This window comes from Diplotaxodon limnothrissa, linkage group LG6 (genome assembly GCF_057381915.1).
Source record: "Diplotaxodon limnothrissa isolate DT_005_m linkage group LG6, D_limnothrissa_male_GT1.1, whole genome shotgun sequence".
Lineage (NCBI taxonomy): Eukaryota > Metazoa > Chordata > Actinopteri > Cichliformes > Cichlidae > Diplotaxodon > Diplotaxodon limnothrissa.
Genome location: NC_140601.1, coordinates 28,638,846 through 28,651,162, shown reverse-complemented (window position 1 = coordinate 28,651,162; position 12,317 = coordinate 28,638,846). Strand labels below are relative to the sequence as shown.

The following is a 12,317-nucleotide window of genomic DNA, read 5'->3' as shown; positions in this document are numbered from 1 at the left end:
GGAAAACTGATGTTTCCACTCTGCAGCATGTGTGCTGAAGACCAGAACCAGCATACTGCATGCGGGCACAGTGACAGTGAGCGGGTGTTGAAAGGCACATGGGTCTCATTTGAGCTTGAAAAAGCTGTTGAGAAGGGATACAGGGTTCTTGCTGTTGATGAGGTGTGGCATTTCCCCAATAAGACCGACACATTGTTTAAAGACTATGTGAAAGCCTTCCTAAAACTCAAACAGGAGGCCTCGGGGTATCCTGAACATGTGAACACACCTGACGAACAGCAGAAGTACATAGACGAGTATTATGAGAAGGAGGGAATAATGCTAGACCCATCCAAGATTTGTGTAAATAAAGCTGTTCGTAACTGTAACAAGCTGTTGTTAAACTCGTTATGGGGTCGTTTCAGCATGAGGTCAAACATGGCATCATCTGAGCTCATTACAGACCCTTCCAGATTTAGCCAGCTAATGTTTAGCGACCAGTACGACGTGCGTCAGTTTTGTTTCATCTCTGACGACGTCGCAATGGTGCAGTGGCGCCACGCTGATGGTAGAGCTTCCCGTGTGAAGGACGTTAATGTCTTTGTCGGGGCCATGACCACTGCACACGCCAGACTCATGCTGTATGATTTGCTAGACAACTTGCAGCAGCGCGTGCTGTATTGTGACACGGACAGTGTCATTTTCACGGCACGCCCTGGCGAGTGGATGCCTCCTCTAGGTCCGTTTCTGGGGGATCTCACAAGTGAATTAGATTGTGGAGAGGATGGTGTGGAGGATTACATAGCGGAATTTGTTTCCGGTGGGCCAAAATGTTATGCGTATCACACATCGCTGGGCAAGACCCAGGTCAAATGTAAAGGCGTCACACTGAATGCATTAAACTCGAAAGTTGTCACCCACGACTCCTTGAAAGGTTTAGTCCGCAAGTTTGTAGCCAATCAGACATCAGACGCACACCTAGTTGCCGTGTCTGATAGCATCAGACGCGATAAAAAGAAGCTTCATTTGAAGAATGAAACCATTGTGAAAAAAGTTAAAGTTGTTTACAATAAGCGCCGTGTGCTCCCAGACTTCACAACCCTTCCTTATGGATTTTAAATTAGAACAGGGGTTTGACGCCCGGTTGCAGCATCCGTTCAGCATGGTGGTCAGCGGTCCCAGTAACTGTGGCAAGACTTTTTTTGTTAAAAACATAATTGAAAACTCTTCCAGGATTATATCATGCAGCATTGATAACATTGTGTATATATACTCATGCTGGCAGACACTATATGACCAGCTTCTTAAGATAAGAAACATAAACTTTGTTAACGGTATACCCGAATCTCTTGCTGATGACACCCTTCTGCCTGCAGAAAAGAACAATTTGTTAATTATAGACGATGTGATGAACGATGCAGCTAACAATTTAGAAGTACAAAATGTGTTCACAAAGTATGTGCATCATAGGAATTTGAGTTGTATATATCTAGTTCAGAATTTGTTTATTCAGGGAAAATCCAGTAGAACCATTTCCTTGAACACTAATTACCTAATATTGTTTAAAAATCCGAGAGATAAATATCAGGTTATGCTTTTAGCCAGGCAAATGTTTCCGGGTAATACTAAATATTTTATAGAAGCGTTTAATGATGCCACATCGACAACATACGGGTATCTTTTAATAGACTATAAAGCTAAGACCCCGGACTATTTAAGACTCAGAACAAATTTACTGTCAGACCGTCCGGTTGTTTACATTCCAAAACAAAAATCAGCAAAGAGGTGAGAGGATGTCATCACGCATGCGGAGGAATCTGTCTCTGTTGGAGATGATATACAGGGCTCCTCCTACTCTACGCAGAGTTATTATTAGTAATTCAAACTTAGATTTTATCAATGCATTGTGTGAGATAGCCTTTAATGTATTGCATGGTAACATTCCACTGACCAATCAGCAGTACAAACAGCTAAAAAAGAAAAAAACAATAATCAGACTGATTGCAGACAAAAAAATAAAATCTTTGAAAAAGAGAAAGACAATCAACCAATCTGGAGGGTTTTTACTGCCGTTATTAGGGGCTGCAATCCCTTTCATAACCAGTCTGATAGCAAACAGGTGAAAATGGAACATGTGCAAAAGATGTTTTTGGTACCCCAACACCAGTTGGACTTAATAAAGCAACAGCAGCAGCAGCAGCAGACAGGCACCATCAGACAACAGTCTCAGAACGAGTTGGACAAGGAGATGTTACAAGTGTTACAAGATTCTGACATAGATGTGTATGAGAAGGCTAAAAAATACAGCGATATTCTCCAAAGATACCTCACCCTTGTGAGACAAGGTGCCCGTGAAAAGAATGTACTGTCTTTATCATTACCTGAACAATTTAACAGGGATGTGCAACCCCAGTCGGCGGACACATTGCCTGTTCATGGTGATGCCGGGGTGCGGGATCTTGTTGCGGAGAATGTTTTAACACACATACCTAAAAGGAGTAGGAGGAATGCAGAACTTATTCTATCAGCGGTGAACCGTTCGCCACACTTGATCTCTTACAATGACAAAGGCGAAATTGTTGTTGATAAACAAACCATCCCTGGTTCACACATTTATGATCTAATTAAAGCCGTCACAACCACACACACACCTTCTGAGGGTTTGAGACCTATCGGTTGGACAGAGTTTTTAAAAGCTTTCTCAGATTTAAACATACCGTTATCAGCCATATCTAACACAGGCATACGTAAGACCGTCGCCTTGTATAAAACCGATCACACACTGTCTGAAGACCGTGGTTTTTTAAAACACACACCAAAAAAGAACACCCCCGGTGGACCGCTGCGACATAGTACACTAAAAAAAATAAAGAATAAAAAAAACAAATTAAAGGGGGGTCCTGTAGAGTGGTTGGATTTTTGAATTCAGGTTTTTTTTTCTTATTGCAGAAATTGTTTTTCTGCTAAAAATATTTGCTGTTTGGTGTTTTTCTACTGTTGTGTTTTTTTTTCACTTATTGCTGCTAAATTGTTTTGTTTTATTTTCTTTTATTACTGTTAAATATTTTATGTCTTTTATTACTGGTTAATGTTTGATTTCTTTTATGTTTAAACAAAGTATGTTATGAATCTATATATATATATACGAGATTTGATAATAAATACCATTGACTCGATTAAATCATGCTCTCATGTTGTTTTTATTATTATTCTCATTAGTACATATCAGTATCCACATTGCACACACACATAATCACTGCATACAGCAACAGGTTGTATGTTGTTGACAAATCGACACACCATAGCATCATTACAAATTAAATCAGACCCATACATGTTAAGCAGGCGGGCATAAGATACACCATTTTGTATATGATATAAAAAAAATACACAATGTTGACCGCATGTGATGGAGAAGTCGTTCTGCACTTGTTTTCCTGAATATAAAACAGTGGAGCCGTTTTTTAGAAGAAACATCTTTATTGCTGGGGGAAAACTGTCTAACGAGTGACCAAAACTATCAAAAAAATAACCGCGTCTGTCTCTCGAAATATAAACAGCAAGCCATTGTTCCCCTGGCATCGTAGAAGGGTGTGTGTTTACAATACACATAGCAGGGAGTCTTTGAAGCCGTTCAGTGGTTAGTTGATCATAGGCTAACACGCCTAGGAAATGTGTGTTTTTATTGATAATGCCGCCGACCACGGCTGATAGTTCTATAGTGTTCATGACCGTTTTTGTCTCAATAGTAGTCCAAGAGCACCTGTCTCATGTTAGATATTTCAATGACTGAATCAAATACAGAATAACACAAGAGGTTCACTGTACGGGGTAGTGGATTTCTGAAACGGGTTTCCAATCTCACGTTCCCAGTTTTAATTAACGACACATTCCCTGAATGTCCTTCGTCAGCTTCCAGATTGAAACAGAATAAAGTGTAGCCGTTACCAAAGTCGTCACGTGTTATGGCCAACGATCTGTCCTTTAAATGTCTTCCTGTGGTTTGTATCAGCTGGTAAAATTCTCTGATATAGTGTTTTCTCTGGAAATTTGGCTGGAATGGTTTAGCAGGATAAGCCTGACTATCAGCATATAAAGACATAAATTCTATATCGCAGTTTTCAAAATGAAATGGATTACGCTGGTAGGAGCCTGTGTATGCTTCATTGTCTATGAATGCAATGATGACAAATTTAGGTATCCTACCCATAAATAAATTGTCATTTGTTGATATTCTAGCCCCTGCAGGTATGGAGAAGGTCTTTAAAGATACTCTGTCTACCGTGTATTTTGCGTTTGCATGGTGCAATGCCTTGCTGTGTGCAAGTCTGACGCTAGGTGATACACTAACTTTCTTGACAAAGAGACTGGCTGAGACAATTTTAACTCTGTATGCATTGGCATCCGCTGTCATGAGAGCAAATTCGTCTTTAGAGCGCACAAATTTCAGCGACAGGTCGATTCCATTAAGTAACAGTTTTTCTTGAAAAAACAGGTCTGCATGTACTGGTGCAATCAATTCAACAATACTACTATTTGCTGTGTAGCCACCTCTGGTCATCAGACCCTGGTTCTCTCCTTCTATAGATGTGTCATTCATGTGTGATGCTGTATCCTTACAGAATAACCCGGTGCTGAACTGTGTGTCTAAAGTGTCCTTATTATAATTGATAAGACATTCTATCACACCTCTGTATGGATATGTATTGGATGATTGACTAATGAGCCGGTCTCCCAAATTAATATCGACTTGACTAAATATGCTGCATCCAGGATAATTAATAAATCCTACATTAGCGTCCCTAGCCAGGTTTGAGCCATCAGCGTTTGTGATTCTCACCCGTGTGTAGATATATGAGTCATTTAGATCCAGGTAATCTTCACCCGACGATGAGATGTAAAACTCGATCGGCCCTCCATCAGTGATTGCAGATACAGGTGGGATTTCAATAAATGTACTTTTCTCAATGCTAGTCTGTGTGTATGGGACAGTAAAAAGATCGAGCTCTGTTTTTACACATTCTCCAGAATGACTGTGTAACAGTGCCATTTAGAATATGTCAAGCGCTGCAGTTTTTGAACGAGTGGTTCTGGGTCTCTTCACTCTGCGTGACGGTGTCCGTTTGGTGGCTCTCCTGCTAGGTTTTGTGGTTTTACGCTTTTTAGACAACGGCTGCCCTGGGGGTGGGGTCTTAGATGGTTTGGGCGTATACACATACAAGCCGTTACCGTCCTGCTTAGTGGTTGAGGGTCTGGTTATGTTGGTTATGACATCAGACACTATGCCCGATGCGGCTGTTTTTAGGTGTGGTTTGACTATGCTGACTCCTTTTTTAAACAGCGGTACTGCAAATCTAAACAAGCTACGGAACAACCCACCCAGACCTGTCCCATATTGTGTACTGGTCCCAACATACCCTCCGAGCTCTCCACCAGCCTGTGATAAGTAGTATTTTACATATTTTGAGTCATCAGAGTTGTAGACGGCCATCCTTTTTTTTTTCAAAAATGCTGTGTTATCGGTCGGAAGTGTAACTTGACAAACACTTTGCCGTATAAAAAGGGTATGTGTTGATTTCGATCGTCTTTCAAATCAATTTCTATGTCGTCGATTAATGTCTTTGACACAGGTGTGTAGTGTGGGCTGTCAAATTGTAGAATAGGCAACCGGCGGTCATCGTCTGTAATATTTATAGCTCTTAATAGCCTCGCGTGGGCGTCACCCACAAGCTGGTAATCAACGATATCTGCATAAATAAAGATGTTATATTTTCCCCCGTATATGTCTGCGGGGTGCGGGGCATATGTGTTTTTATAATGAAGTGCAAACGGTTCTCCTGTTTTGAATCCTAGGATTTCCGCCAGTCTCCCTCTAAATGTGAGAATAGTCCCCCTAGGCCCCATAACACAGGCATGGTTACTAACGGCGTTGTACTGCATTTTAATGTCTCCAGTGGTTTGGTGCTGTTGACATTTAAAATTAAATTCTTTTATTATCTGTTCCACAGATGCATAATGGCCCACAGACAGTTCGATCATGGTTATGGCTATGGTTCCGTCTTTGACGGGGTCATGAATTTCCACTTCCGAATCTGATTGTGGAAAAGTCCGCCATATGCGTGGGTACTGTATCTCTATAACAGCGACCTCATATGGCTGATCCAAAACAATAGGTTTTGCTAGCTTTGTTCTAAAATTAGATATCTTATTACCTGGGTAAACATGTGATGAAGCATTCGAGAAGAGGCTTACATAGAAGCCTGCATTGTTGTTCTTTTTATTCATGCTTTCTCAGTCTATGCTCAGTGTTGAATGAATGTGTGTAGAGCTGCGTCATCTGAGTTAATTACGCCTCAACGATGTCTTTTTCTGGAATCCACGAATTAAAGCTGTTGGGCCATCCTAGCCATTTCACTAGCACCTGCTTTTTCCGACCCACTTTTTTTCTAGCCAATATGTTTTCAATTTTAAATGTTTTGTTTTCATCAACAACCACACGTTGTATCTCAGGCTCATAAAATGACCCTTTCAATACCTCTCCTGCTAGATCCACTAGTCTGTACACTGGGGGCTGTCTCCCTATACGTTCCTTGACTGTGAAAATCTCATCGGTGTAGGTCTGCTCGTATCCTTTTCGAAACTTTCCTCTCAGTTTTGATATTCGTACAGTGTCACCGATATTAAATTTAAAGCGCAGTTCCCTCTGAGGCCTCGTTTTGTACAGCGCGTTGAAGACCGACTTCTCATTATCCTTATTCACCTCTGCCGGAGCCATTTGGATAGATCTGTGATAAGCATTGTTATATGCTTGTGTGAGATCTGGTATGATATCTACATATCTCCGGGAGTTGGCTGATGTTAAGTACTTCCACATTCTACCCTTGAAGCTACGATTGAATCTCTCGACAATACTGCATTTAACCTCGCTAGCTGTTGAGAAATGCTTGATATTATATCGCTTCATTAGCTGTTTAAAGGTTGCATTATAAAACTCTTTGCCTTCATCTGTTTGTAGTTTCACAGGGATCCTACCCTCACTAAGTATATCTTCAAAAGCAGCTGATACAACAGACCCTGTCTTGTTTGTTAGGCATCTAACCCATGCGTATTTTGAGAATACATCTATACATGTTAGCAGATATCTCACATTATCATTATCTGTCACATATTCACACATGTCAACCAGATCGGCTTGAAACTGTTTGTCGACCCCTGTCACCAATACTCTATTTCTGGGGAAATGGATCCTCGCAGGTTTATGGAGTGTGTAGGTGTCGTCTTGTTCTAAATAATGTTTGACCTGAGATAGTGGAGGTGTTACACCTGATGCCTCCCCTGCCGCTATACGTAGCTTATTTAAACTGGCTAACCCCGCAGGATGGGCTGGATCGTGATATATTTTATGCAATGTGCTTTCCATGATTTACAAACCACAAATGACTATGATGTTGATGTTAACAAGTCTTTTTATTTAATTTTCACAAAGACACAATCACAGACAATGGATACTTGGACACCCCACATTAAACCAGATGTAACCCAGCCCAGTAGTTTCCAATCATGCGGAGCATGGCTGGTTTAACACGGCGGGCGCAAGTACTTGCATCTAGCAGGTGCCCAATGTTGTCATTAATGGCGCATACTATATATCGCTCTGATCTCAGTTCACACATGATGTGTTCTGCAACTCTGCGGATTTGTGTTCCAGACCCATCTGCAGTGGATGAGCGTACAAACAGCCGGATGGCAGGGATGAATCGGTCAGTCTGGAGCCTTATCATCACATCATCATAGTAGGTGTCGAAGAAATACTCAGACAATTCCTGCAAGCAGCTGTGTTGCACCTGACTGGGGTGGCCTGTTTGGCATCCGTAACATGTCTCTTGTATAAACTCATTCAAAGCCAACATTAACAGGTGGAGAGTTGCGAGTTTGATGTCGATTACAGTTTCATCCCACAGGTCTGATATGAGGGGGTCCTGCGAGCATTGTGGTGAGGGTGGTGGAGTCTGGAGGGTCGGGATTAGCAGCTCTGTTGATGGTGACTCCAACAGGTCCCACGAGGGCGTGTCATTCTCTGTAAAATGAAAACCACAAGCTCTTAATTTGTCACATAGATACACACTCAACCCCACACACCCGCACATTAAACCTACCAGTTTATTGTTTAGCTGTCGGAAGGTCTTATGATTTTAGGTTTACACAGGGTACCAGGCAAACCAGTCTTCGGACAACTCGCCAGATCGTCAAAAACAAGGCGCTTTCTAATACTCTCGTACGCAGTGTTGAGTCTGTCCCTCTTGATCGCGTCATCAATCTGGCTAAACAGACGCGACAAACCTCTCCAGTCGCACCACTGTATAAAAAACAAGTCCTTAAACCATCTTGTGCGCTCTTCGAGGTTTAGAGGGTATGGATTTAACCTCCAGTTTTCAAGCCCTCTGGAAGCAATAAGACTATCCCTGTCATCACATACACTGAGAAAAATAAAGTCGTCGGGGTTGCGATTGAAACGATCAGCCTCAACCCTGTAAAGCTCAGGGCCTGATGCACTGTTCCACTGGGAAACATACAGCAGCTCTGGGAAACCCACATTGTCCAGGTCCGCACACACTACGGTGCGGAAGAGCTTCCAGTTTTTAGTAGACATGACTTGGGCTTCCCCCCAAAACAATCCCTCACCACAATCTACACTAAGCACAACTGTCCCTTCGGTATATTTAATGGCATACACATACCCTTCGACGCCTCGATATTCTAACTTGAATACAGTTCCATCTGCGGCGTTTCCACAGCGTTGCTTTTTACGTTGAGGACCCCGACTGCATACTCCTGAAGACATACCTAGAGTGCCTGTGGCATGGGCGATGTCCTGGCTGGGTGTCATTCCGAGCTCCATAGGTCGATGCGTCGGGTATCCTTAGCGCAATGTGTCGGTGCTCTAGGTCGATGCGTCGGGGATCCTTAGCGCAATGTGTCGGTGCTCTAGGTCGATGCGTCGGGGATCCTTAGCGCAATGTGTCGGTGCTCTAGGTCGATGCGTCGGGGATCCTTAGCGCGATGTGTCGGTGCTCCTCAGACCGTGGCGGTGATGCTCTTAGAATGTGAAAGGATCGCTTTTATACCCATACAACCTAGCACATCCCACTAGGAGGAGTCGTTCCCGCCCAGAGGGTAAGAACACCTGAACGCGCATGCGCACACACACACGAAACTGGTCAAACCGGTTTGGTTGGCCGCCATCTTGGATAGGTGCCATCGTATTACTGAACGCGCATGCGCACACGCACGAAACCGGCCGCCATCTTGGATAGGTGCCATCGTATTACTGAACGCGCATGCGCACACGCACGAAACCGGCCGCCATCTTGGATAGGTGCCATCGTACGATGGCCGCCATCTTGGATAGGTGCCATCGTATTACTACTCGCATTATTCGCAGAGAGTCAAGCACGTTAAAAATGCAATCGTCCCTCAACAGCTGGCTAGTCTAGAGACTGTTACTTGCTCCAGGGCCTCACCAGAAGCTAAGTTACAGCCCTCAGCTGACTCTGGACCCCTGGAGGCTAAGAACCCAGCTCAGGACTGCACCCGGCTGTCGCTGCCTGAGCAGGGTCGGTGCTCCGCGCAGCCGCAATCCGATCTGTTCCTGCCAGAGGCCCGTGTGCCTACTGGTTCTGATCTGTTCCTGCCAGAGGCCCGTGTGCCTACTGGTTCTGTTCTGTCCCTGCCAGAGGCCCGTGTGCCTGCTGGTTCTGTTCTGTCCCTGCCAGAGGTCCCCGCGCCTGCTGGTTCTGTTCTGTCCCTGCCAGAGGCCCGTGTGCCTGCTGGTCCTGTTGCGTTCCTGCCAGAGGCCCGTGTGCCTGCTGGTCCTGTTGCGTCCCTGCCAGAGGTCTCCGCACCTGCTGGTTCTGTTCTGTGTGTGCCAGGGGCTCCAGTGCCCACTGGTTCTGAGACTGTTTTTGCTGGGGGGCCCGAGGAGCCCGTCCAGCCTTCTGCCTCGTCAGCTGGGGGGCCCGAGGAGCCCGTCCAGCCACCAGCTGCTCCACCAGCAGCCTCATCCACGCTTGCAGCAGCAGTTTCATCCATGCCGCCACCTGCTGCAGCGCCTCCGTCTGCATCCTCCACGCCGTTGCCTGGCCCGGCCTCTGCTGCATCCTCCACGCCGTCGCCTGGTCCGGATTCAGCATCCTCAGCGTCGCCTGGTCCAGCGCATGCTTCGGCCTCATCAGCTGCTTTGCCTGGTCCAGCTTCAGCATCCTCATCAGCTGCTTTGCCTGGTCCGGCCTCCGCTTCTGCTTCAGCCTCGTCTGGTCCGGCCTCTGCATCTGCTTCAGCCTCGTCTGGTCCGGCCTCTGCATCTGCTTCAGCCTCGTCTGGTCCGGCCTCTGCTTCAGCCTCGTCTGGTCCGGCCTCTGCTTCAGCCTCGTCTGGTCCAGCCTCCGCTTCACCTGGGGCTGCAGGGGCCACGCAGCCTTCAGGTCCCCTACTACCACCTCCACATCGTCGGTCATCTGCCTGGCCGCCTGTTGGGCATCTCCGCCACCGTGGACGCCCTCCTGAACGCCGCCACTGCCTTCCGCGTGGCCGGCCTCCGGACTTGTTTCCACGCCGCTGTTGCCGTCCGCACAGCCGGCCCCCAGACTTGTTTCCACGCCGCTGTTGCCGTCCGCACAGCCGGCCCCCAGACTTGTTTCCACGCCGCTGTTGCCGTCCGCACAGCCGGCCCCCAGACTTGTTTCCACGCCGCTGTTGCCGTCCGCACAGCCGGCCCCCAGAACTGTTTCCGCGCCACTGCCTACTGCGTGGCCGGCATCCGGACCTGCCCCGCTGCCATTCGCATGGTCGGCCTCCTGAACTTGGCCATCTGGGTCTTTTTGGACTCTGTCCCTCCGTCCTGGGCCCCCTCCGCCCGCCCTGGTTGGGTCGTTTTCTGTTTTGTTTTGGGCGGGTTTTGTGTTTCTGTTGGGCTGCCTGGAGCCAGCCCTTGAGGGGGGGGGGTACTGTCATGGTCCTGGGTCAGTGACCCAGCGCTTTTAGTTTGTATTCACTTTCTAGTTGATGATGATGGTTTGAGTTCTATGTGTTATATTCAGTCTGCCTTTGAGTCTGCGTCTGTGCCTCTGTCTATGATGTCACCCCATCTGTTTGTGAATCTGTCTGTTTAGTTCAATGTCTTGTCTGGTTCCATGTGTCTAGGGTTTCCTGTTTTACTTTGTAGGTCTGCCTCGTTATGCCCATTAGTTCCAGCTGTGTCCCCTCCTGTGTGCCATTTCCTGATTACCTGGTGTGTGTATTTATAGTTGGTGTCTGCCTGTGCTCCTCGTGGCGTCGTCTGCGTTTCTCTGTGAACCTCTCGTGTAGTCTGCTCTGTTCCATGTTTCTTCGTGTCTCTCTGCCCCTCGCCTCGTGTCCTCCATTTTGCATTAGTTTTCCCAGTTTAGGTTTATGTTCGGTTCTGTCCACACCTTGGTTTTCTGCACTGTAAATAAAACCCACTTGCACCTCCGCCATTGTCTGCTATTGGATCCTCCTTTCTCACCCTCCACACGACTGCCGCCCCAGCCGTGACAGTTGGCCAGTCTGGATGTTCTGGCCTGTATAGACCTGTACCTTCTCCCTGAGGGCAGCAGATGGAAAATGTGGCGCGCAGGGTGATGTTGGTCCCGCAGGATACTGTGCACCCTCCTCAGACAGCGAGTGGGGAAGATATTACTGATCTCTGGCAGACTTGTTCCAATAATTCTGCCAGCTTCTTTCACCACCCGCTGGAGTGCTTGCTCGCTGGAGCAATAAGTCTCCTTCTCTACCCAAGCTGAGAAAAAAACAAAAGAAAAGAAAGATAACCTGTACTGGACCCACTTTTGAGACTTTTAGCTGCTATTGTATTCATATTGTACAGATTATTAGGTTGCTTAAAAATATCTTTAAGTGATTGTGATCAGTTCCGAGGTGAATCCAAGAACTCAGTGAGAGGAACAAAAAGCAAGGTTTTATTTTAAAAAAAGGATTGCAACGGTTCTCAGAAAGTTCAAAGGAAGTAACAAAGAAAAAAAACTAAGCCAAATGTGATAACGTAGGCACTGGGTATACAACAATACACACAGGAACACAGAAAAATAAACTCACAAGGTAAACAGACAAAGGACAAACGGGGCACACAATTACAAAGGAGGGAAAAGAGTAGAAAGTAAAACTAGAACATGCCTCTTTTTTATTTCCCAAGTTGCAAATATTTAATTTTTGTCTTTGACTCCTGTCCACGTGTCTTAGTCCCTCCCACCAGACACGTGAGCGGATGAGGTCAGAAAGACACACAAAGACAGTGGAGTCAAAGC

The 12,317-nt window shown here is 45.8% G+C and overlaps 2 protein-coding genes across 2 annotated transcripts in view; one reads left to right on the top strand and one right to left on the bottom strand.

Annotated features, from left to right (window-relative positions):
- Positions 1-12,317, top strand: part of usp43a (ubiquitin specific peptidase 43a) — a 149,023-nt gene that overhangs the window by 73,129 nt on the left and 63,577 nt on the right. The gene's annotated exons all lie outside the window — the stretch shown is intronic.
- LOC146630778 (uncharacterized) lies at positions 7,620-8,878 on the bottom strand. The gene has a single exon (XM_085355369.1). It carries the CDS (start codon positions 8,876-8,878, stop codon positions 8,147-8,149), a length of 732 nt encoding a protein of 243 aa, XP_085211495.1. The 3' UTR covers positions 7,620-8,146.

Excerpts from the sequence above, each read along its gene's own strand:
- LOC146630778 (XM_085355369.1), bottom strand. The coding sequence starts at position 8,878 with ATGGAGCTCGGAATGACACCCAGCCAGGACATCGCCCATGCCACAGGC.